Consider the following 25810-nt stretch of genomic DNA (forward strand, 5'->3'; position numbering starts at 1 on the left):
GGATTGCAACACATGCAGCTGCCTGGAGAGAGAGAGGGAGAGAGAGGGAGCCGGTGTCCTACGTCAGAGCCGCCGCCGCGGAGCCGCCGCCGGGGAGGAGCAGCCGTTGCCGCCCAGGAACTGGGGCCCTTAGGTAAGGCCGGAGAAAGTCGACGCGGGCCGGCGCGCGGGCGGGAAGTGGAGGGCCTCTCCTCTGCACTCCTGCTCTCGGGGGGTGGCCAGGAAGGGGGCCGCTCTGCCCCGGCGGCGGCGCTAACTCTGTGGTCTTGGTGTCTCCGGGCCCCGCCGGGCCGCTCTAGGGAGGAGGAGGCGAGAAGATGGCGGACGACCCCAGTGCTGCCGACCGGAACGTGGAGATCTGGAAGATCAAGAAGCTCATTAAGAGCTTGGAGGCGGCCCGCGGGTGAGCGCCGCGTCCGGGCCCCCGGGTGCCCAGGCCCCTTGGGATGGCCGCCCCCGCGCCGCATGGCCGGAGCAGCAGCAGGAGCAGGAGGAGGAGGAGGAGGAGGACCGGGCACTCGCTCACTCCCGCCTTTGGACCTCTAGGTCGTGGCCCCTTCCCTGCCCGGGGTCTCAGCGCTGGGCCCGAGGGGGCTCCTTGTCCTTACCCTTAACCCTGCCCAGGAGCGGGGTGAGTGGCCGCCCTCCCTCCCTCTCCGGGCTCGGACCCCTTGAGCCCCTCGTGGCCGCTTCCTGCTACTTTTGTGCAGCCCTGCTCCCCCTCTCCCCCACGAGTTCCTGGGGATGGCCATGCCACCCACCCAAGTCGGGGTGACAGGGCGCTTACTCTGCCCGGCCTCCCCCCCTCCTCTTCTCCCCTCGCTCCCTGCTCGCTCCTCTGCCCGGCCTTGGTTCATTAAAATGGCCTCCTCTCCCGGGCCGGGCCGAAGCGGACGGAGAGGCCGTCGGGGCAGCTTCTTTCTCTTCCCCAAGCTCTCTCAAGTCTATACAGCCTTCCCTAGATGACCGCCCTCCAGTCCGGTGATTGCCCACCACCAGTGAGTGCCCTGATTCGAGCTGATCCCCGCCAACCCTCCCTCTCCCTCAACTGAAAATGCCAACGTGTCCCCGGGTGGGGGAGTCCGGGTGCTTGGGGTTTGAGGACCGGTGAGTGAATGAGCGAAATCCAGGGGTGTAAGTCTTGGAGAGGAGCTTGGAGGTGTAGGGTCTCTATTAGACGCACTCTTGCAACTTTGAGGGGGGTCGTTTAGAGGTGCCTAACTCTAGGGTTGTACTAATGCTTGAAATTCAGGCAAGATCCAAAAGGGCTTCCAGCCCCCTTTTGTATATTCGGGTAAAGGTCTGTTGCTAAAGGAGTTCTATTTGTGTTCTTTTAAGTTTGGGGGGGGGACCAAAACGGGCTCATGGAAGGTGTGTCGGAAGTGATCCGATTTTCTTGACTTTATTTTTGTCCCGGTTATAGGAACTTTTTTTACTTACAGGAAGTGGCAAAAGCGTTTAGAACATTACATATTTGTGCGTCTGTGGAGTCTCAAAATAGCAATGACTTGCCCCGGGCCTTGTTGAAGTTGTTTTCAGTCACTGGATCTGTAGGCTTTTCTCCTCCTTAGAATATTTGCAATACTAGAATAACCATTCTTCAAACACTTCGTTTTGGTGTGAGGGCCTTACATATGTGAAATATATACTCTGGACCTCTGAGCTACATCCCTGCTGTTGAGGTCGGGGTGGGGAAAGGTGCTATACTCAGCCCTGGACTGGATTGTACTGGAAGATTTTGGTGCTTGGGGAATGGAACCTGGGCCTGCCACATTTTGCGTGGTAAGAAACTTTGGAAAGTTTGGTTCTATCCTGGGACTACCTTTTGCTCTGTTACGAATTGAATGTAGGGTTTATTTTTTGTTGTTTAGGTTTTTTTTTTAATAGACTCTTCAGACCTACCTAATAACTTTAGAGAATCTTTAATTCAGACCTTCTGTGCCACGTGATACAATAAATAATACCCTAGACTGAGTGAGAAGACTGCAGGAGAGGTGATGTGTATGTGGTGGTCCCTATGATTACATACCAGAAACTAGCCAGTTTCTTTTGTTTCATTAGGATTTTGTTACTCTAAACCAGGGGTCTCAAACTCAATTTACCTGGGGGCCGCAGGAGGCAAAGTCGGGGTGAGGCAGGGCCACATAAGGGGTTTCGCTTACCGAATATTCGCAATAAAAAATTGCATTAAACATTTGCATACCCTGGACGGAACTGCTCGGGGTATGCAAATGTTTAATGCTATTTTTTGCTTACTACTGCGATTTTTATCGCGAATACTGCCATATTTGAAGGCCGGCTGAGTGCCACAAAATGTTGTACGGAGGGCCGCAAACGGTCGCGAGTTTGAGACCCCCTGCTCTAAACCTTCAGTTGTATCAATTTAAAGAATACTTTTGTTGCAGTTTAAAAGCTGGATGTTGACTGTAACTTTGTGATCTTTCGTTTATTCATGCCTAGAATTTGCAAGCAATATATGAAGAGGTCTAAAATGGGAGTTCATAATTTGTGTGGCAGGACTGTCAGTGATCAAACTAGTGAGGCATGTCTTCTACCAGTGAGCTATGCACCTGGCCCTGTAACTATAATTTGCCTGTTGTCTGAAAGGAGAGCATTGAAGGGAGTTGTTTAATAAGTAACAAACAGCATTTCTTGTTACTACATATTGAAGGGAATTCATTCTTAAATTTGTTCTTAAGTCATATTAGCAAGCCACTTAAGCTTTATTTTGCCCCCTTTGATTAACAAAGTCCAGTGAAGTTTAAAGCAGGATAAAAATTTCTTGTGCACAAATTTGATAGTTGAACGTTTTAGACAGAATTAAGCTATGTCAACTATCTGGGGAGTTTTTCTCTAATTAATGTAGTTGGTGTTAGTGTCCTACTTTGCTTTTATTCAGGATTTAGTTGCATCTTGTTCTCATAAAATATTTGAAATCTTGGCCAGAGAAATGACTGTAGATAAGATGTTTGCCTTGCATGTGTCTGACCCAAATTCAATCCTCTGTACCACATATGGTCTCCTAAGCACTACCAATATAAGCACCCTACACCTCCCCAAATGAAAATTTTAAACATTGACCATCTCTGAATTAGATATAAGTTTATTAGGATTTCCCCCCCAGTGCATTCTAGTATCTTTTCCAGAATGCTGAGATTGTATTAGGTCTTTTTTGAAGTGCTGGGAGCTAGGTTGAAATGCTGATTCAGGCACCCATTTTATTATAGGGCAACACCCAGCAATGTTCTGTGGTAACTCCTGGCTCTGCATTTAAAGCGTTAAGGTTGGAGGAACATATGGAAGCCAGGGGTTGAATCCTTTAGTCACATATAAGGCAAGCTCCCTATCCTCTATATCTCTCTAGCCCCCTGGTATTATTTTGTTTTTTTGTTTTGTTTTGTTTTTTAAGCAGGCATAATCAGCTGTTGCTCACAGCATAAGCCTGCTTCTGTGTGCAGAGTTTTGTCTTCATGGTGCTTGGAAAACTGCATGTTAGAGATTGAACCAAGATTGATGACTTTTTTCTTTTTCTTTTTTTGGTTTTTGGGCCACACCTTGTAGTACTCTGGGTTGGTTACTCCTGGCTCTGCGCTCAGAAATCACTCCTGACCGGCAGGGGGAATCTTATGGGATACATGGGATCAAATCCAGACCTGTCATAGATCAGCTGCATGCAAGGCAAACACCCTGTCTCTGTGCTATTACTCCAGCCCCAGAGATAGATTTTTTTTAAACATGATTGTTAGCTTAGTGAAAATTACTGTTTCAACAATAATTTTTTTGTTTTATTTTTTTGGGTCACACCCAAGAAACAGAACCTGGTTCCGTCATGGAACATCTGCAAGGCAAATGCCCTACTGCTATGCTATCACTCCAGCCCACAATAATACATTATTTTTAGAAATGAAAGGTTGGGGTGGCGCAGTGGTAGGACATTTGCCTTGCACGTGCCTGACCCAGGGCGGTCGGTTCGATATCCCATCGTCCCATATGGTCCCCCAAACCAGGAGTGATTTCTGAGCACATAGGCCCATAGCCAGGAGTAACATCTGAGCATCACTGGGTGTGGCCCAAAAACCAAAAAAAAAAAAAAAAAAAAGAGGGGGCTGAGTGGTGATGCAAGCCAAAAGTTTGCATTTGCCTTGCTGATGCTAGCCTAGAACAGACCGTGGTTCAATCCCCCCAGCATCCCATAGGATTCCCCCAAACCAGGAGCCATTTTCCAAGCGCATAGCCAGGAATAACTCCTGAGCGTAACCTGGTGTGACCCAAAATGCCAAAAGAAAAGAAAAGAAAAGAAAGGTTGGTCTCCACCCTTCATCCCCCCACAGTAAAGAATTGTGGTTTTGAGAATCAGGTGATTTGATAATGCTATGAGATATTCTTAGATAAAAGTAATTTTGAACTGGAGGCCAATAATGTGATTATGGCTGTATGACCCCAAAAGGTGACCTTTAAAGAGTTGTGCACAAAGCATAATTTATTAAGCACTTAATATAAGACATTGGGTTATTTTTTATTTTGGTTTTGGCTTTTGGGTCATACCTGGTGGTGCTTGGGAGTTACTCCTGGCTCTGCTTTCAGAAATCACTCCTAGCAGGTTCAAGGGACCTTATGGGTTGCCAGAAATCTAACCGGGGTTTGTCCTGGGTTGGCCGCGTGCAAGGCAAACACCCTTCGCTGTGCTATCGCTCCAGCCCAATCTAAGACCATTGTTAAGCAGTATTTTTTCTTTTTGGTAGTAGGGTGTTAAAGATTGAACCTAGAACTTTATATATGCAAGACATGAATTCTACCATTAAGCTTTATCCCCCTACTTTACACGGTAGTGTTCTATCCTGAGGAGTAACTCCTCAGTTCTGGGGGACCATACAGTGCCAGGGATTCTACCCATGGTGAGTTATATGCAAGGCAAGTACCTTATCTCCTATACTATCTCTCAGGCCCCTGAAAAATTTTTTTAAACTTAATCACTTCACAGCATTAAGTATTTTTAGTATTACTGCCATTTGATAAGATAAGTAAGGCTTAAAAATTACTGACTTGCTGTTGGAGATAATATGCAGCAGAGCATTAGAGAAGAGTTCTGGACTTGAAGTGGGATAGTGTATGTGTATGTTTTGTGTTCTTTTTGGGTCACACCTGGCAGCGCTCTGGGTTTACTCCTGGCTCTATGCTCAGAAATCGCTCTTTGGAGGCTTTTGGGGGGTACCATATGGGACACTGGGATTTGAACCACTGTCCTTCTGCATGCAAGGCAAGCACACCCTACCTCCGTGCTATCTCTCCAGTCCCAATCAGGGCTTATTCTTGACTCTACTCTCAGAGATCACTCTTGGTGGGCTTGAGAGACCATATGGGATGTCAGGGATTTAATCCCAGTCACCCCTGTACTAGGCAAACACCCACTGTACTATTTCTTCAATCCCTTGAACTAATTTAGTGTGCCATAAAAGGAAACAACACTGTATTTATTAATCATAAGATGAGCATAGATTTTGTTATCTTCTTGAAGGCATTTATAGGAACCAAGATTTCTAAAATAGGGAATTTGCTGAGTGATTTTGTTATACTTAATCTTCTGAGTTAAAAGAAATAGTATAGAGGCCGGAGAGATAGCATGGAGGTAAGGCATTTGCCTTGCATGCAGAAGGACGTTGGTTTAAATACCGGCACTCTGAGCCTGCCAGGAGCTATTTCTAAGCGTAGAGCCAGGAGTAACCCCTGAGCACTGCTGAATACAACCCAAAAACAAACAAAAAGTACATATAGCCTGGATTTAACCTGGTGGAACAGAACCTATTTATTTACTTATTTTGTACTATTGCTCTGGCCCCAAGAACCTGTTTCTGTTTAATTTCAAGTTCTAGGAAAATAATATAATTTTAGAGTATATAATTCACACTTCACGTTTGTGGTGGTTCTTTCTGGTTTATGGCTGCTTCCTGTGGTACATTCTTCACAGTTTGTTTAATGAGGATATTAGCCAAAACTGGAAAAAGGGCCACGTGAATGGAAGCATGGTTGTCAGTATTCTGAATAAGGTGCACATTACAGGAAAGGAAAGTGTATCTGGGTGTTGAATTTGTTCCTACTGTTTTTAAATTGGCATGCAGTAGCCACAGAAATAGTGTTGGGAGCTTTATAGTTAATAAAATCATAAAACCAGGGGCCAGAGCAATTATACAGCAAGTAGGATGCTTGCCTTGCTTTGGCCAACCTGGGTTCTATCCCAGTATCCCATGTTACCCCCACCCAATCCCTGAGCACAGAAGCAGAAGTAATCCCTGAGCACCGTGGGTATGGGGCCACCCCCAAAAAAGAAAACACCAAAAAAATAAAGCCAGAGCCTGGGGCCAGTGTAAGAGTACAGTGGGTAATGCATTTGCTTCATACTCAACTGGCGAAGTTCAATCCCTGGCATTACATATGGTCTTTGAAGTATTAACAGGAGTGATCCCGGAGTTACTGGTATAGCTCAGAAAAAAGAAAAAAAAAAGTCCTATAGACAAGAGAAAATGACAAAATTAATTTGAGCTAAATTGTTAAAAGTTTTGTGGTTGCTTTTGGTTTGCTTTGTTTTCAGGAAAGATGGTAGAGTAGGTAGGATTTTGCTTCACACACAGCTGACCCAGAACTCTATATGGTCCAGGTTCTTCCAGGATTGGTCCCAGAGAACAACTGGGTGTAGCCCCAAAAACAAAAGTAATTATAATTTATAGTCCTTGATTTTGAAGGAATTAAAAATTGCCTTGCCTACACGTGACTATTTTGTAATATGACTTTGAGGGGGTAGGAACAGAACTTTTTACTTTTTCCTCCAGATGCAGGAACCTTACCTACCCTTGGCATCTCTGATTCTCAGCAGCTACATCTGAGTGGATACAATTTAATTATCTTCTGTACTTGGGTTTATTTAGCATCATATTCCACCAGGCAAAGGTTTCAGTCCCATAAGAGTGATCCAGACTTCTAGACAAGTCCAGGCTTCCCCTATTTCTGCCCAACCATTCAGAGTTGTTATTGCTTCTAGAATTCTGTATTTTGCCAGAATAACCCACAATTCTTTTTTTTTTTTTCTTTTTAAAGAAAAGCATGTTGCATTTACTATTTCATTACAGCAGATACACTTGCTGAGATGGTACTAGGTTTAGAAGGTCTGAGTGTCAGATCTTTTGTTTGTTTTAGTTTTGAGGCCACACCTGGTGGCACTCAGGTTACTCCTGGCAGGCTCAGGGAACCATATGGGATGTTGGGAATCTAACCAGTCTGTCCCAGGTCAGCTGTGTGCAAGGCAAATACCCTACTGCTGTGCTATTACTCTAGCTCCTTAGTGTCAGATGATATATTCAAGAAAGAAGTGCATTACCTGGATTTAGCAATCCAGAATATAATTTAGTTTGTTTTAAATAAAATTTTTTTTTTTTTTTTTTTTTTTTTTTTGGTTTTTGGGCCACACCCAGCAGTGCTCAGGGGTTACTCCTGGCTGTCTGCTCAGAAATAGCTCCTGGCAGGCACGGGGGACCATATGGGACACCGGGATTCAAACCAACCACCTTAGGTCCTGGATCGGCTGCTTGCAAGGCAAACACCGCTGTGCTATCTCTTCGGGCCCCCGTTTTAAATAATTTTTTGGTGTTTTTTTTTGTTTGTTTGTTTGTTTTGTTTTGGGCCACACCGGGCGATGCTCAGGGGTTATTCCTGGCTGGGCTGTCTGCTCAGAAATAGCTCCTGGCAAGCACGGGGCACCATATGGGACACCGGGATTCGAACCAACCACCTTTGGTCCTGGATTGGCTGCTTGCAAGGCAAACGCCGCTGTGCTATCTCTCCGGGCCAGTTTTTAAATAATTTTTAATTAATATTTTTTGTCTTGGGGTTACATCTGGCAATACTCAGGGATTACTTCTGGCTCTGTTATCACTCCTGGCAGGCTTGGGGAATATGTGGGGTTCTGGGGATTGAGCAAGTCAGCTACATGCAAGGCAGGCACCACACCTGCTATCCTATTTGGTTTTTGGACCACACCTGGCCATGCTTAGGGATCAAACCCAGGTTGGCTGTGTGCAAGGCAAATGTCCTACTTGATGTGTTATCATCCCAGCACCACCAGTTGTACTTGGGGGGGGGGGGGCTGGGGTCACATCCGGTGGTGCTCAAGAGTTACTCCTGGGGCCAGGCGGTGGCGCTGGAGGTAAGGTGCCTGCCTTACCTGCGCTAGCCTAGGAGACGGACCGCGGTTCGATCCCCCCGGCGTCCCATATGGTCCCCCTAGCCAGGAGCGACTTCTGAGCGCATAGCCAGGAGTAACCCCTGAGCGTCACCGGGTGTGGCCCAAAAACCAAAAAAAAAAAAAAAAAGAGTTACTCCTGGCTCTGTACTTAGAAATCACTCCTGGCAGGCTCTGGGGACCATGTGGGATGCCTGGAAGAACCACCATCTTTCTTGGATCAACTTCGAGCAAGGCAAATGCCCTACTGGTGTGCTATCTTTCGGCCCCTATTGTACTTTCCTTTCCCCACCTCCCCCCCAATAGTTATTCTAAGGCCAGGGTATTGCTCAGCTGTAGAGCCCTTCCTTACATTGGGAAAGTCTTAGTTTGATTCCCAATATCACATAAAGTAAGCAATTCTTTATTTTCGGGGCAAAGTGAGGGAGAGTTCACACCTGATGGTGTTCAGAGAACCAAACCAAAAGTTTGGCCTAGGCCTCCTGTATGCAGAGCATGTGCTCTCCGGCTAAAAGTTTTTACTTTGCTTTTTAATGGAGCTTAATATGCATAGTATCACTGCCACCTCTTACTGGGAACCCTCTATGTTCCTAGTACTCAGAATCATTTCATCTTGCTAAGTAATTGTATCACCATAAATTCATGTTTGCTCCCAATGTGAATAACTAAATATTGGGAAGTTCTAGGAATTTAACTAAAGCCTGGTGCAAGCCAGGTGTGTCTCCTGGTTCCACTGTCAGGAATCAATATTGACAGTGCTCCGGGGACCATAACCCATTTAGCCATCAGAGGTGAGGTATCTCGCAGGCTCTGAAAAAAAGTTTTTGTTTTTGGTATTTGGGCCACACCCGGTGATGCTCAGGGCTTACTCTTGGCTATGCACTCAGAAATTGCCCCTTGCTTGGGGGACCATATAGGACGCCAGGGGATCGAACCGCAGTGTGTCTGTCTTAGGTTAGCATGTGCAAGGCAGACACCCTATCCTTGCTCTGGGCCCCTAGGCTCTGAAAATTTTATGTGTGTGATTCCCCAAACCCATAGACCTACAAGTTGAAGTTTGTTTTGTTTTTTGGGGCCACACTTGACACTACTTAGGCAGTGATAAAGGCTAGTCATTTGGTGCTGCACAGATGGTTCACATAATAGAACTACCTAGCAAAGCTGTGGGTTTACTTCCCGGCACCACATCACTGCCCTAAGTGCACGTGTGCGCACACACTTTTTTTTTTTTTTTTTTTGGCCACACCCGGTGGTGCTCAGGGGTTACTCCTGACCCTATGCTCGGAAATCGCTCCTGGCAAGCTCAGGACCTATAGAATGCTGGGTCAGCTGCGTGCAAGGTAAATACCCTGCCGCAGTGCTATCTCTCCGGTCCCTTCGTTTTTATTTTAAGTTTTACTCAGACAACATGAAATTTTTTGGTTTGGGGCCATACTTATGGGTGCTCAAGGCTTACTCGTGGCTCTGTACTCAGGGATGACTTTAGAGGGCTTGCCATGCCAGTGGTCAAACCTGGTCCAGCATCCTATCCACTGTACTGTATCTCTAGTCTCTCAATCAGAATTTCTTTGCGAAATGGCTCCTTTCCTTCCTGAAAGGAAGGCTCTTGTCTATGGGACTTGAATTTACTGAAGGAGCAGGTATTCTAAGACTCATAAGCAAAAATAAAAGGAAAACAGCCCTACTGCTAACAAATCTACCTTAGGAGGTCCCTGGGTACTGGTAATGTTTATATGGAATAAGCATCAGTAGTGAAGGAAATAACTTGGTTTTTAAATACTCCCCAGAAGGTCATTTGTGTATTTGGTTAACAGGAGAGTGATAGTCTTTATTTTCATGTACCCTTTTTTGTTGTTGTGATAATAGGGTATCCTTTGCAGGCTTGTTTGCAGTGCATACATTGGCTAGCCTATGATCAATAGACGCAGGGGATTCAAATAGTAATTGGTCTATGATTGGCACATGTTGGTGCCATCTGCAACTGAGATATGTTTTGTTCTTCTGTGCCAGGAATCAAAACCAGAAAGCACTCTATCACTTAGCTACATTCCACTTAATTTGGGAGTGGGCAGTTGTTTTACTGGGTCACTTACTTGCCCTTTTCTCAGCACAGTGTCTGGAGTTGCTTCTGGTGGTACTTAGGGATTATTCAGTGCTAAGGATCAAACCCAGAACCTCCTACAGGCATTCCAGTCCAATCATCACTTCCTCCAGCCTTATTTTAAAGTACAGGAAAGTACTAGCATATTGGGGGGTCAATGTGCAAAAAAGAGAGCACAACGGGTAGAGCATTAGCCTTGCACACACATTGTTGATCTGATTTAATCCTCAGTACTGCAAACACTGCCAGGAGTCATCCCTGAGCATGGAATAATTAGACAGTTGAAAGAAAAAAAAATGGGAGTTGGGCTTTTTCATTTATAGGGTTCTGTGTAGAGCCCTGGTAGTAGATTCCTAATGCTGATTATGATTGGTATCATGCCTTTGTACTGATGTGAGAATATTAAGGAAATTTTTCAGCTTCTGCTTCTCCCTCATGGAATATTCCACTAAATTAGAGTACAGTCATTGAACTTTTTTTGTTTTGTTTTGATTTGGGGCCACACCCTGCAATTCTCAGGGATTATTCTAGGCTGTGCATTCATGGCAGTGCTCCAGGGAGAGATTGAGCCCCTGTCAGCTGTATTCAAGGCAAGATTGTGTAGATATTACTACTATACTATATCTCTAGCCCCAGTAGGCAAAAAAATTTTAAGACAAAGTAAATGTTGGTGATTATTGAAATAATACACCAGTAAGTAGAAATATTTTGTTTTGTATGTTAGTAATGTTTTTTGTCTTGTACTGAATACAGCTACAACCTTGGTGTTTGGAGGCTATGTAGTGTGAAGGGTCAAGCCTAGAGTCCTATGCATGTAGAGCAAGCATTCCAGCCATTGGTGCTTTTGAGGGTAAAAATTCTGGAATGAAACTTCGTGAACTTCTTGCTAAAATATTTTTGGAGAAGGGCCAGAGCAATACACAGCATGTACAGCTGTTGTGTATATGAACATTTTATGGGATTATTATGTTACTGACCCTACCCTGATTGTGCCCTACCCTAGGGTGTGACCTGGTATTCTGCCCCCACCCTAGGGTGGTACCTGATTCTGGGGGATAAAAACAAGGGTCTGTGGAAGGCGAGGGGCTTTTTGGCTGGAACTGATGCTGAGGCTTTGGACTTCAGTCTTGTCCACCGAATAAAGCTAATATTTCCACAAGCCTGTCTGTGAGCTGTTTACCCGCCGCTTTACCTCAGAACCGCTGGCTGAACAGGGTGGCAGACGCGTGGTCTGAGCTGGAGGAGAAAGGCCTAATCCTCCATTTCTCCATCAGTCAACCTCTTCAGGGACTGACTTGCAACATACGGCATTTGCCTTGCACTCAGCTGACCCCCAGGTCTGATCCCTGGCATCCCATATGGTCCCCCCAAGCCTGCCAGGAGTTATTTCTGAGTGCAGAGCCAGGGATTGTATTTGTGTGGCCTTTTCAAGGGCTTAATTGATATTTTATTTTATAGCGGGAGGGGGTTCCTTTGTTAGGAGAGGCTGGGCCACACCTAGCAGTGTTCACAGCATTATACTTGGTTATCCACTCAAGAATCACTGTTGGTTCAGTTCAGGGGACTATACAAGATGCCAGAGACCAAACCTGGGTTACACCCATGCAAAACAATGCTTTATGAGGTAGTTTAGAATAAATCTCTGGTGGAATCTAGAGTGTTAGTAGAATTCATGCATTGACAGGACCAACCCAGGTTCAATCCAATATGGTCCTTGAGCACTACCAAATGTACCCCCACAACCCCCAAAAAAGGAACAAGTCTGGTGTCAATTTCAAAGAGAAGATCCTTTTTTTTTTTTTAATAATATCTTTGTTTAAGTACCATGATTGCAAACATGTTTGTAGTTGGGTTTCAGTCATAGAAAGTACACTTCCCTGGGGCTGGAGCAGTGGCGCAAGCGGTAGGGCATTTGCCTTGCATAGGCTGGCCTAGGATGACCACGGTTCAATCCCATAGGGTCCCCCAGGCACCACCAAGAATAACTCCTGAGCATTGCCAGGTGTGACCCAAAAACAAACAGTAAAACAATAATAGGGGGCGGGAGCAATAGCACAGTGGTAGCACATTTGCTTTGCACATGGTTGACCCAGGATGGACCAAGTTCAGTATCCAGCATCCCATACCCAAAGCGATTTCTGAGCACCTAACCAGGAGTAACCCCTGAGTGTTACCAGGTGTGGCCCAAATAAAGCCCCCCCCCAAATAAAACTCCTCCCTTCGCCAGAGAAGGTCCTATTTCTTTTTTTTTTTTTTTTTCCCCCCTGGTTTTTGGGTCACACCCAGCAGTGCTCAGAGGTTACTCCTGCTCTATGTTCAGTAATCGCCCCTGGCAGGCACAGGGGACCATATGGGATGCAAGAATTCGAACCACCTTTCTTCTGCATGAAAGGCAAACGCCTTACCTCCATGCTATCTCTCTGGCCTCAGAGAAGGTCCTATTTCTGATGTTAGAAATGTATTCATGATGGGGGGGGGGAGTGATAGCACAGTGGCAAGGCATTTGCCTTGCACGTGGAGATTCAGGACAGACCTGGTTTATCCCTGATGTCCCATATGGTTCCCCCTAGCCAGGAGCGATTTCTGAGCCTGGAGTAAGCCCTGAACGTCACCCGGTGTGGCACAAGAAAACAGAAGAAGAAAAAAAGAAAGGAAAGTAATTTATTCATCAAATCTTTGTGCACCCATCACATGCTAAACTTCTGCCCTAAATAGATCTAGGGGTAGACTATGAAAGAGTTATTTTATGGTTTCTTACACGTAAGAAGAGAGCACAGCAAATTTTGAAATGGTTAATAACCAGATATAAGTAACTGAATTTCATCAAATACAAATCAAGTGCAAGAGCCACTTGAGCTTGTAAATATTACCATTTAAAATTTTCAAGGGGAGTGAATGTCTTTCTTCCTTGTGATAGTTTCTTACCTTTTGTCCCTGTTGTTTTGAGCAGTTGTATTTTGTTCTATGGGAAGAGTCTAAAACCCATTGTTATATAAACATGATCACTACCCCAAAGTTACCCTCTTCCTCCCCTTTTTGCTTTTGTCTCACTGCTTCTAGTTGTATAGTGATGTTTGTCTTTTATTTGGGATAAGCAGGGGGGGCACAAGGAGCCAAGTGGTTATCCATTCACTTGCCACTTTAACAGAAATTGAGGAGCTTGCCTTGCCAGTGGCTGATCCTGGTTCAGTGCAGGTACCAGTAGGATCACCTGAGCACCACTGGGTGTGGCCCCAAATTTTTAAATTTAAAATGAGAAGAATTTAGCAGGGGCTAGAGAGATGGATAGTCCAGCAGGTAAGGTGCTTGGCTTGCATATGGTCCATTTGAGTTCAATCCCTGGCATCCTCCTAAGCACCAGCAGGTATGTCCCCTGAGTATCACTGGGTGTTGCCAAAAAATGGGGAAGGATCAAAAAGAATAACCAGATGTACTGTACAAGATGCTGGTTATCAGACTAGTTTGATCTTGGATTTGTTTTGTTTTGTTGTGGACAATTGCTTTGCATATGCTCAGCCCTTTGAACTATCTTGCCAGACTCTGCCAGTGTTTTCAAACTGCTTCAGAAGGTGCCTTGCATACAAGGGTAGAAACTTGGCTACCTAAAAATTATTTTCTCTTTCTCTTCCACTCTTCCTTCTCTCCCCCTCTCCTCTCACTCCTCTTCTTCCCTCTTTCTCAAGTTCTTTTTCTTTCTCCCTCTCCCTTAAGTTTTCTTCCTTAGAGATCAAGTTACCCTTATAGTGATTCCCACGGCCCCTGGCATCTTAGATGAATGGCTGTTATCACACTAACCTAGGCTATGGAGAGAAATTTTGTTCAGATGTTGCCCTCTGATAGAAGCATTGGCAAGCTCTCCTATAAGGCAGCATCAAAGAAAAAGGAAGAGTATCTTAAATAATGAGAACAAGGAGGAATTTAAGAGCAGAAGCTTTATTGTAGATTGTATCTTATTTTGAACAGTTTTTATAATCTGAGTCAGTGCTGTACCTCATGATTACCTGACTCAGTTTTGATTTTGAGAAAAGAATATAGTAACAATGCAGAAGAATGGTTCAGAGTATTCATAGGTCCCCAGAGCACCATCAGGAGTGATTCCTCAATGCAAATGCACCTGAGCATTACCAGTGTGGCCCAAATACCAAAAATAAATAAGTGAATAAATGAAATTAAAAGATAAAGTTGTCATTTGTAACGAGCAGCATCTTAGCTTAGATTTTCATTTCCCTCTCGCCTCAAATTCTACTTAGACTGAGATAGCTGGTGAGATATAGTAAAGCAGATAAAGCAAAGCACTTTCCTTGCATGTTACCAACTCTGTTCAATCCCCAGTACCCCAAATGGTCACCCCCTAAGCCCCTCTAGGAGTGATTCCTGAGTGTCAAACCAGGAGTAGATCCTGAACACAGCCAGGTGTGGCCCAAACACCCCACCCCTTTAAAAAATGAAATAGCCTCCTTTATTTTAGTGTTTACACAAACTGGTTTAACAGCTGTTGACTTGCCTGTGGATTTAATGAACCTTTATTTTGTTTGAAAATGTCCTTGGAATCTGTTTATATGAAACCAACATACAAAACATAAGTAATTATAGTAACCTTTAAAAATTCCTAAAGTGGGCCCGGAGAGATAGCACAGTGGCGTTTGCCTTGCAAGCAGCCAATCCAGGACCAAAGGTGGTTGGTTCGAATCCCGGTGTCCCATATGGTCCCCCGTGCCTGCGAGGAGCTATTTCTTAGCAGACAGCCCTGAGCAATCCCGGGTGTGCCCCCCCCCCAAAAAAAAATTCCTAAAGTATGGAGTCTGGAGAGATAGAACAGCAGTTAGGGCACTTACCCTGCACCTAGCCTCCCAGGTTTAATTCCTGACATACGTTCCATATCACCAGATGTGGTATAGAAACAAACCAAATAATTTTTCCTTAAATAGGACCATAAATAGGTGGGTAGGACTTCTGCATTTCATGTGCCTTACCTAGGGTTCAATCCCTGATATCCCATATCATTTCTCAAACCTCACCAGATGTGATCACTGAGGACAGCTGGGTCTGACCCAAAAACAACAAAATTTCTAAAGATACCTTTCATTTAGTAATTATCAATGAAGATGAACTTAGAGACACTGGAAAAGGGGGCTAGAAAAATGCACAGCATGTAAGGCACTAACTAGCTTTGTATGCAGCCAGTTCAGTACTGATGTCACTGGGACCAGAAACAAGTAGCGGGTGAGTTGGGAGATAGAGGCATGAAGTTTTTCAGTTTCACTTGTTGGGGCCTTAACAGTAGCACAGCTGGAGAGTGTTTGCCTTGCACAAGGCCAACCTAGGTCTGATCCCCTGCATCCCATATGGTTCCCCAGCACTGCCAAGATTGATTCCTAGAGTTGAGGAATAACCTATGAGCATCTCTAGGTGTGGCCTAAAAACAAAACAAAATATTTTATTTAGCATATAAATGGCTTAATAAATGAAGACTAATATTCAAATTTCTCAGGACAAATTTGCAGGGTCCACTTTGGAGTCTTTGAGATGGGTGGTAGGTGAGACTTGCCTTGCTTGGAATGAACCAGATTTTGGCATGCAAAACATGCCTGCCCTCCAGCCCTTTGATATCTCCACCCCTGGAGGTTTTGGTGGGGGAGGGGGGTTTTGTTGCTGGAGGGGTTTTTGTGGTTTTGTTTTTGGTTTGGGGCCACACCCAGTGACACTCCTGGCTATGCACTCAGAAATCACTCCTGGCTTGAGGGACCACGTGGGACACTGGGGGTGGATGGGGATGGAATTGGGTCAGTCCCAAGTAAGCTCGTGCTAGGCAAACTACCTACTGCTATGCCACCTCTCCAGCCATGCTGTTGCTGGGGTTTTTTTGTTTGTTTTGGGAGGGTTGTTTTGGTTTTTGGGTCACATCCGGCAGTGCTCAGGAGTCGCTCCTCGCAGGCTTGGGGGACAATATGGGGTGCCAGGATTTGAACCACCGTGTTTCTGCATGCAAGGCAAATGCCTTACCTCTATGCCCCTATTGCTGTTTTTTACATGAAATTTTCTCTCTGGCCCCTATTGCTGGTTTTTAAATGAAATTTTCTCCTGCTTGGTTCTTTCTAGACTACTAAGTGGAATTGAGGTAAAAAGTTCTCAACCCATGTGCTTCTTTATCTGCCAAGGAGATAAATAGCTGCTTAAGGTCATTGCCCTGTCCTCCACTAGATATCTTACCTTAAGGATTTCCTTAACATTTCTCTTTATTCTCATTTCCTCCTTTGAGATTTAGTGCCTGTTCTCTTCATGGACTCCAAACCTTCTACATCCATGGAACCCCATCACATTCTATTCCCTGCTGATTGTCTCTGCTAATTCCATCTCCTAGGAAACTTTTCTGTAAATTAGAGCAAGTCAGATTTTAAGAACAGTACCCTTCTTTTGAGAAAGAGCTCCCAAGAGTCCCTAGAGCAGAAAAGATATTTCCTGCAGAGTTCTTTAACTGAAATAAAGTCCTGAAATGAAGGAGAGCCATTAGTCTTATTCGAAGTTACATTTTCTCCATCTTAATTGGGGAATGGGTTGGGCCACACCCTTTACCAAAAGGGGTTATTCCTGATTCTACATAGGAGTGGCCTCTCAGCTCTGGGGGACTATATATATATATATATATATATATATATATACAGTACTTGATTGTTGGGGGGGTTTTTTTGTTTTGGTTGGTTGGTTGATTTTAATTTTTTTGGTTTTGCCTTGGGCCCACACCCAGCATTGCTCAGGGCTTACTCCTGCTGTGCTTCTGGAACAGAGTATGTGTGTGGTGCCACTTTTGAACTGGGGGTGGTTGACTTGCAAGGCACACGCTCTCAAGAACATTACATTATAGAGAACACCTTTCGGGGCCGGGCGGTGGCGCTAAAGGTAAGGTGCCTGCCTTGCCTGCGCTAGCCTTGGACGGACCGTGGTTCGATCCCCCGGTGTCCCATATGGTCCCCCAAGCCAGGAGCAACTTCTGAGCACATAGCCAGGAGTAACCCCTGAGCGTTACCGGTGTGGCCCAAAAACCAAAAAAAAAAGAAAAAAAAGAACACCTTTCAATCTTCACATTGTTAGATAAAGAAGGATTAAGTGTGGTAGCTTAGAACTTGTATTGGGGGAAATCACACCCAGTGTTACCCAAGGTCTTCCCATTTTGTGCTTTGGAGTGAACCTGCAGCGCTAAGGGAGCACAATTGGGAGTCTGGAATGTAAAATCTTGGTGGGCATGACAAAAAAAGGCCTAATGTACTCTCTTTAGCCTTGTAGCTTGTTCTGTTTTTTGTTTGTTTTGGGGGGTGTTTTTTTGGTTTTGGTTTTTGGGCCACACCTGGTGACGCTCAGAGGTTACTCCTGTCTCTGCTCAGAAATCGCTCCTGGCTTGGGGGAACCACATGGGTTGCCAGGGATCAAATCAAGATTCATCCTGGGTCTGCCGCGTTTAAGGCAGACGCCCTATTGCTGCGCTTGTTTTTGTTTTGTATGGTTTGTGGGGTTTTTTTTGTTTGGTTGGTTTTTTTTTTTTTTTTTTTTTGGTTTTTGGTTTTTGGTTTTTGGGTCACAGCACTCGGGTCGCTCCTGGCTCTACGCTCTGAAATCGCTCCTGGCTGGCTCAGGGGACCATATGGGATGCTGGGATTCAAACCATCATCCTTCTGCATGCAAGGCAAGCACCTTATCTCTGGCCCCTTGCTTTTGTTTTTATGAGAATTGGGCTCTATTATTTGTGGTCATTAGTGATTACTGAAAATTTTTACCACGCCTTTGGTTCTCTGGTTTGGTTAGATCTGCTCCCCCAAGAGGTAATGTGTGCTTTGCGCACAGTTTACAATGTATTGACACTAATCAGCTTGTAATTTATTGAGAAAGATGGTAAAGGCTGTGACCCTGCCCTGTTGGTTTCCAGTAGAAATTGTGCAGGACTTGTCCTGAAACATCTACATTCAGCTTTAGATCTGTTTTAATAGTGGATGGTCTGCAGAGCCATCTGCTGGAGAGGAAAGCACTTCCTCAATTGTGGAATTTGCCACTAGGGAAAATTTTCAGTGGTGGGCAGACTGGCTGTTCGTGAGGTCACTTTTTCAATGTTAGTTCATGTTATGGATGAGATATTATGGTGAACATTAGTGAAGTTAATTGTACTATGGAAAGATGTTTCCAAGGGGTCAATGATTCTGTGACAAAGCACCTTCCATACAAGTGTGAGGCCATAAGTTTAATCCTTATGTCATAAACATCAGGCAGGGTCAGCAACCTCATCATTTAAATTTCTTTTTTATTTCCCCTTTTGTTTTATAAAGGGCCACATACTGGTTGTGGTGCTACTATACTTGGATTGAATACTTACACAGGTCATACCCTTTAGTTACCATGCTTCTACACACCCAATTTCAGTTGAAGTACAGGCTATCACCCTCAGTGTGTCTGGGGTGTGCCAGGAATGGACTCTCTTCCCTTGTGTGGGCAATGCAGATGTTTTCATGAGCTGGAGTGTACAATTAACTGGTTTTTGGAGTGTATGGTGATTGCTGCTATCTAATTTTTTTTTTTTAATTTTAAACATTTATTTAGTTTGGGTCACACCTGGCATCGCTCAGGGGTTACTTCTAGCTCTGTGCTCAATAATTGTTCCTGGCAGGCTTAGGGAACCAAGTGAGATACCAGTAATCGAACTCGTGTCTATCGGGGTCAGCCATGTGCAAGGCAAACACCTTATCACTATGCTATTGCTCTGGCCCCCACTGCTATCTAATTTTAATGCATTTCATCAGCCCAAAAGAAACTTGATGTGTCTTAGCAACCGTCACTTCTTGTTTCTCATCAGTCTTCTTTCTCAATTTCCAGGTGACTCTTCTGGACATTGGTATTATATCATTAGAATTAGACATAGCCTGGGGCCGGAGAAATAGCACAGCAGTAGGGTGTTTGCCTTGTATCCAGCAGATCCAAGAAGAATGGTGGTTCGAATTCCAGCATCCCATATGGTCTCCTGGCTCCTGCCAGGAGCAATTCTGAGCACAGAGCCAGGAGTAATCCCTGAGTGCTGCCAAAAATAAAAAAAAAAAGGAAGGGAATCATTAATTAAAGTCATGTGTTGTTTTGAGAGCACACCTGGCAGTTGTGTATGTTCCAACATGTCATTACCCCCATAACAAATATAGTATTAGATCTTTTAAGGACATAAAAAATGGTAAGATGTTGCCATTAGTCCATTATCCATGATCCATTATCATGGCTTGCTTACTGGCTTGTTGCTCAGGGATCATTCCTGGCAGGCTCTGGGACTATATGGGTTGCTGTAGATAGAACCCAGGTTAGCACTCTACAAGACAAGCGTTTTACTTGCTTTCATATGTCAAGCCCCGCATAAATCCTATAAAGGTAACATTGGGGTGCTCTATTAGCGCAATTGGTTATAGCATGGTGCTAGTAATGGTAATATATTAAGTGATATTAAGTGATTAAGTGATATAAATGTGAATAGAGATGGATTTTTTGTTTGTTTTTTGGATTCTTGGTGGGGTTTTTTGGGTTTTTTTTTTTTTTTTTTTTTTTTTTTTTTTTTTTTTTTTTGGTTTTTGGTTTTTGGTTTTTGGGTCACACCCAGAAGCACTCAGGGACTACTCCTGGCTCTATGCTCAGTAACCGCTCCTGGCAGGTACAGGGGACCATATGGGATGCCAGGATTCGAACCACCATCCTTCTGCATGAAAGGCAAATGCCTTACCTCCATGCTATCTCTCAGGGGTCACTCCTGACTCTATGCTCAGAAATTGCTCCTGGCAGGCTCAGGGGACCATATTGGAATGCCTGGATTCGAACCATCATCTTTCTGCATGCAAGGCAAACGCCTTACCTCCATGCTATCTCTCTGACCCCTGAGATGGATTTGTTTTAAGAGTGACTTCTAACTAGGGTATTTGGGTGAACTCCAAGATTCCTTTCATATTAGCACAGTAATTAAGAGTGCTAAATAATGATTTAAATGTTGGTACTAAGCCAGGAATTTGAAGAAAGGGGGCGAGAAATAGGATATGATAGTAAGTGGTATTTCACCTAATCTTGGAAATACATTCTTTTTTTTTTTTTTTTTTTTTTGGTTTTTGGGTCACACCTGGCAGTGCTCAGGGGTTATTCCTGGCTCCAGGCTCAGAAATTGCTCCTGGCAGGCACAGGGGACCATATGGGGCGCCGGGATTCGAACCGATGACCTCCTGCATGAAAGGCAAACGCCTTACCTCCATGCTATCTCTCCGGCCCCTTTTTTTTTTTTTTTTTTGGTTTTTGGTTTTTGGTTTTTGGGCCACACCTGGCGATGCTCAGGGATTACTCCTGGCTGTCTGCTCAGAAATAGCTCCTGGCAGGCACGGGGACCATATGGGACACCGGGATTCGAACCAACCACCTTAGGTCCTGGATCAGCTGCTTGCAAGGCAAACACCGCTGTGCTATCTCTCCGGGCCCTTGGAAATATATTCTGCATCCTTAAATAGCATCTGCCACTAGAGAACCCACAGACCCGAGTCTCTGCAATGAATTGTCAGCTGTCTCCAGTCTTGGGAATTGAACTGTTTCTCTAAATATTCCTTATAGTGTCTGCTTTCTTTACATAATTAATACTATATAGCTTATATTCATTTAAATAATAGAGTACATACCACGGTCTACACACTTTGCTCAGGTCCTGAGAGACAGTACTGTGGATAATTTGCATGCTACTGATGCTGGCTTGATCCCCAGCAGCACATGATTCATTGAACACAGTCAGTTGTGGCCCTATTTTAGGAGTATCTGACACTAGTTCTCTACTACTATTAATGATTAGGAATTTAAAGTCTTGGAGAGAGATGGGGGTGGTTTGACCAAACCCCTGCAGAGCTGAGGGGGTCACTCCTGGTGTGTTGGGCAGGGGAGAGGCATATGTAAGTACCCAGAATTTAACTGGGTCAGCCACATGTAAAAGCAAGTACCTTAACCTAATGAACTCCAGCCCCTGGATTAAATTTTTTTTGGAACTTGAACCTCTCTTGTTTTTTAATTCTACAGCAATGGCACAAGCATGATATCATTGATCATCCCTCCCAAAGACCAGATTTCACGAGTGGCAAAAATGTTAGCAGATGAGTTTGGAACTGCATCTAACATTAAGTCACGAGTCAACCGCCTTTCAGTCCTGGGAGCCATTACATCTGTACAGCAAAGACTCAAACTTTATAACAAAGGTAATTCTGCAGCTTGATTATTTTTCTTCTTGTGGTTGTATTTTCTACTCTTTATCTTTTCCTTGATGTATTGATAACTTTTTAGTATCTCAGGAAGTTTTAAAAATGAGGGAGAGAATTAAGCATGAAAGATTTAAAGAAAAGGAATGATAGTATTACTTCCCCCTATTGCCAAGCATTAGCCGTGATTTAAGTAGAGAAATTGTTTTCTTTGCAGTACCTCCAAATGGCCTGGTTGTTTACTGTGGTACCATCGTAACAGAAGAAGGAAAGGAAAAAAAAGTCAACATTGACTTCGAGCCTTTCAAACCAATTAATACGTCATTGTATTTGTGTGACAACAAATTCCATACAGAAGTAAGTTCAAGCAAAAGATATTTTTGTCACTCTAGAAAGAGACCTCTTTCTTATTAGGTCTAGGCTACATCAACATATCTGTCTATGTGTTTAGACTGATAATTTTCAGGGTTCTTTTTTTTTTTGGTTTTGGTTTTAGGGCCACACCTGGCAGTGCTCAGCAGGCACGGGGGATTTGAACCAACCATGTTAGGTCCTGGATCGGCAGGTTACAAGGCAAACTGCTATCTCTTAGGCCCCACCATCTTTTTTTTTTTTTTTCCCTATTAGTAATTGAACTTTCTTGATGTGGGGGGAGGGTTGTTTTGTTTTGGAGCCACACCTTTTCATGATCACAGGACCACATGGAATGCCAGGATTGAACCCAGGACAGCCACACATCCTCCTCACTATACTATCTTTCTGACTCCTTACCTGACTTTCATTCTTCCCCAATTCACCCCTTTGTTTTTGTGCCACACACAGTAATTCTTAGGGATTACTCCTAGCTTTGAATTCAGGAATTACTCCTGGCAGTGACTGAGGATGCTGGGGTCATACTCTGGTTAGTCATGTGCATGACAAGCACCCTACCTGCTGGACTAAGAAAAGAAGAGTCTCTGATGGGCCGAATGATACACAGTGAATAGGGCGTTTGCCTTACATTGAACTGTGGTTCAGTCCCCGGAATCCCATATGATCCCAGAACCTGTCAGGAGTAATTTCTGAGCACAGAGCCATGAGTGACCCCTGAGCACAAACCCCACCTACTGTTCTAACGCTCTGGCCCCACTAAGGCTTTTTTAAATTAGGAATGAAGATAAACTGAGCACTATACCACCAGTGCAGCAATTTCTTTTTTTTTTTTTTTTTTTTTTTGGTTTTTGGGTCACACTCGGTAGTGCTCAGGGGTTACTCCTGGCTCTACGCCAGAAATCACTCTTGGCAGGCTCAGTGGACGATATGGGATGTCTGGATTCAAACCATCATCCTTCTGCATGCAAAGCAAACGCCATACTTCCATTCTATCTTTCTAGCCCCCGCAATTTATTTTTTTAATTAGGGGAATTTATAGTTAGTGTAATGCTGATTAACATGATCATTTAATCGTTTGTTTTGGGGGCATACCAGTGATGCTCAGCAGGGATTGCTGACAGACAATATGGGATGCCAGGGATGAAACCCATATTAGCTATGTGCAAGGCAAGGAAAGTGCCTTACCCACTCTACTAACTCTTTAGTCTTTCTTTTCTCTCTCTTTTCTTCCCTCTCTCTCTTCCTCTCTCCCTCCTTCCCGCACTCACTCCCTCACCCTCGCCCTCTCCGACTCTCTCAAGACAAAGGAAGTACTAAAAAGGATTTGGGACTTTGCTTTTTGTTATTGTGAGTTTGATTTGGGTGTCACACTCACTGGTTCTAAGAGATCACTCCTGGTGGGGCTCAGGAGACTATATGTGGAACCTAGGTCAGCTATGTATAAGGCAAGTGCCCTATGCACACTGTAAACTGGATTTTGGAGAACTAGTTAGCAGTGCAAATTACCTGTTCACCTGGTTCCCATCCTCCCTGTATATATCCATCATGCACTTGTTGACTGGTTTTTATCTCCCCTCCCTTTGTTGACTGTCTTGTACCCTTAGCTGTAAATATAGCTCAAGAACTGCGTGAAGCCTTAAGTAACAAGACTATAAAAACTCCTTCCTCCCACCCTTCCATGAAACTTTTGAGTGACAACTAAACTTTAAGGATAGAAAGGAAACCTCTTTAGAGTGACCTAAATCAGTCAACAGTAAAACAGTCAAGAATTCACAGCTAATTTCTAGTTTAGTCTCTTACCTTTTGTCAACCTAAGGAAGAACCTCTACAGTGGAATTAGAATTGACATTTGTCCACAATTTACAGTGGAAGACTTTTGCTAACTTGACAGGAAGCCCAGTTCCAGTTGAATCTTGGTTCATTACATAGTTTACTTCTTTTTTTTTTTTTTTTTTTTTTTTTTTGGTTTTTGGGCCACACCCGGCAGTGCTCAGGGGTTACTCCTGGCTGTCTGCTCAGAAATAGCTCCTGGCAGGCACAGGGGACCATATGGGACACCGGGATTCGAACCAACCACCTTTGGTCCTGGATCGGCTGCTTGCAAGGCAAACGCCGCTGAGCTATCTCTCCGGGCCCACATAGTTTACTTCTAATAGAAACTGTTTTGATTGTCTCTGCCTCCTAACTTTTCCTCTTTTTTTTTTTTTTTTTTGGTTTTTGGGGTCATATTTGGCATGCTCAGGGGTTACTTCTTTTTTTTTTTTTTTTGGTTTTTGGGCCACACCCGGTGACGCTCAGGGGTTGCTCCTGTGCTCAGAAGTCGCTCCTGGCTTGGGGGACCATATGGGACACCGGGGGATCGAACCACGGTCTGTCCTAGGCTAGCGCAGGCAAGGCAGGCACCTTACCTCTAGTGCCACCGCCCGGCCCCAAGGGTTACTTCTGGTTCTGCTCTCAGAATCACTCCTGGCAGGCTGGCTCAGGGGGGCATATAAGATGCTGGGGATCAAACCCAGGTTCATCCTAGATCAGCCGCATGCAAAGCAAAATGCTCTACCACTGTGCTCTCACTTGTGCTCTCACTCTGCTCCCCCTCCTGACACTTCTGTTATTGGGGAAGCTCTTTGCGCTACCCTTTTCCTAACATTGTGATACAGGGCTGTGGAGCCCACTCCCAGTGATACTCATCTTGCTGTGTTGACCTGTGGGTCTAATGCTTGTGCCTGGCGGTGCGCTTGGGAATTAACAGGCCCTCGCCTAACAGAATTGCAGGACTTGGGTTGCCTGGGATTAAACTGGGCCTTTCTTTTTGAAGCATTTGCTCCAGTCCTGAGTTATCTCCATTGCCCAAGGGAGAAAAAATTTAACATGCAGTATTCATTTCTAATACTATTAGTAAGTATGGTTTACTTCAAGATTGATTCTTTTTTGGTTTTTGGTTTTTGGTTTTTTGGGTCATACCTGGCAACGCTCAGGGGTTACTTCTGGCTCTATGCTCAGAAATCGCTCCTGGCAAGCTCAGGGGACCATATGGGATGCCGGGATTCGAACCACTATCCTTGTGCATGAAAGGCAAACGCCTTACCTCCATGCCATCTCTCCGGCCCCACAAGATTGATTCTTAATGATTAATCTTTTTTCCTAGTCAATTCTTGAGCTATTTCCTTGAAATAGTTGTAAGGTTTGTTTCTAAAGAGGGTGCCATTTGGGGCCAAAGTGATAGCACAGTGGGTAGGGCATTTGCCTTGCACACAGCCAGCCTGTTGGGTCCAGTATGGACCTTTTGGGGCCAGAGTGATAGCACAGTAAGTGGGTAGATCATTTGCCTTGCACACAACCAGCCTGTTGGGTGATTTTTGAGTGCAGAGGCAGAAGTAACCCCTGAGCATTGCTGGGTGTGGCCCATAGACCGGAAAAAAAAAAAAAAAGAAGATGCCTTTTCAGCATTCAATTCTCATTCGAACTCCATAAGAAAATGTCTGTCTCAGAGTTCAGAACTAGATGGGTTTAATAGTTATAAATGTGAAATATCAGTACAAAGGGACAGCTCTCCCCCACCAACATCAAAACCTTAATACTGCCTATGTTACTTTTGGGTTTTGTTCATTTCAGGATTGGAAGATCTTTATGGACTGTTTCTGAGTTTTTAGTATGTATTCCTCCTTCACTGTATTTTTTTTTTTCCTGCATTGTGTTTGAATTTTCCTTTATGGGTTAGCATGTATATACTTGAAGTCTATAAATTACTTCATAAAACAATTTTTTTTGCTTTTAATTTTTATAGTATTATTATTCTAAGGGGGGTTAAAGAAAATCCTTTGGAATTTTATCTTGTTCCTGGCATAGCTTTGGGATTTATTATGTGGTACTTGT

At 44.3% G+C, this 25810-nt stretch overlaps 1 protein-coding gene across 1 annotated transcript in view; it reads left to right on the top strand.

The window, feature by feature from the left end:
- The window catches only part of ETF1 (eukaryotic translation termination factor 1), a 37517-nt gene continuing 11707 nt past the window's right edge, over positions 1 to 25810 (top strand). Inside the window, exons 1-4 of the mRNA XM_049786018.1 lie at positions 1 to 133; positions 300 to 403; positions 21390 to 21565; positions 21783 to 21922. Of these exons, the coding sequence (XP_049641975.1) occupies positions 318 to 403; positions 21390 to 21565; positions 21783 to 21922 (402 nt within the window). The 5' untranslated portion in view covers positions 1 to 133; positions 300 to 317. The remainder of the gene's footprint in view (positions 134 to 299; positions 404 to 21389; positions 21566 to 21782; positions 21923 to 25810) is intronic.

Source organism: Suncus etruscus, chromosome 14 (genome assembly GCF_024139225.1).
Source record: "Suncus etruscus isolate mSunEtr1 chromosome 14, mSunEtr1.pri.cur, whole genome shotgun sequence".
NCBI classification, from domain to species: domain Eukaryota; kingdom Metazoa; phylum Chordata; class Mammalia; order Eulipotyphla; family Soricidae; genus Suncus; species Suncus etruscus.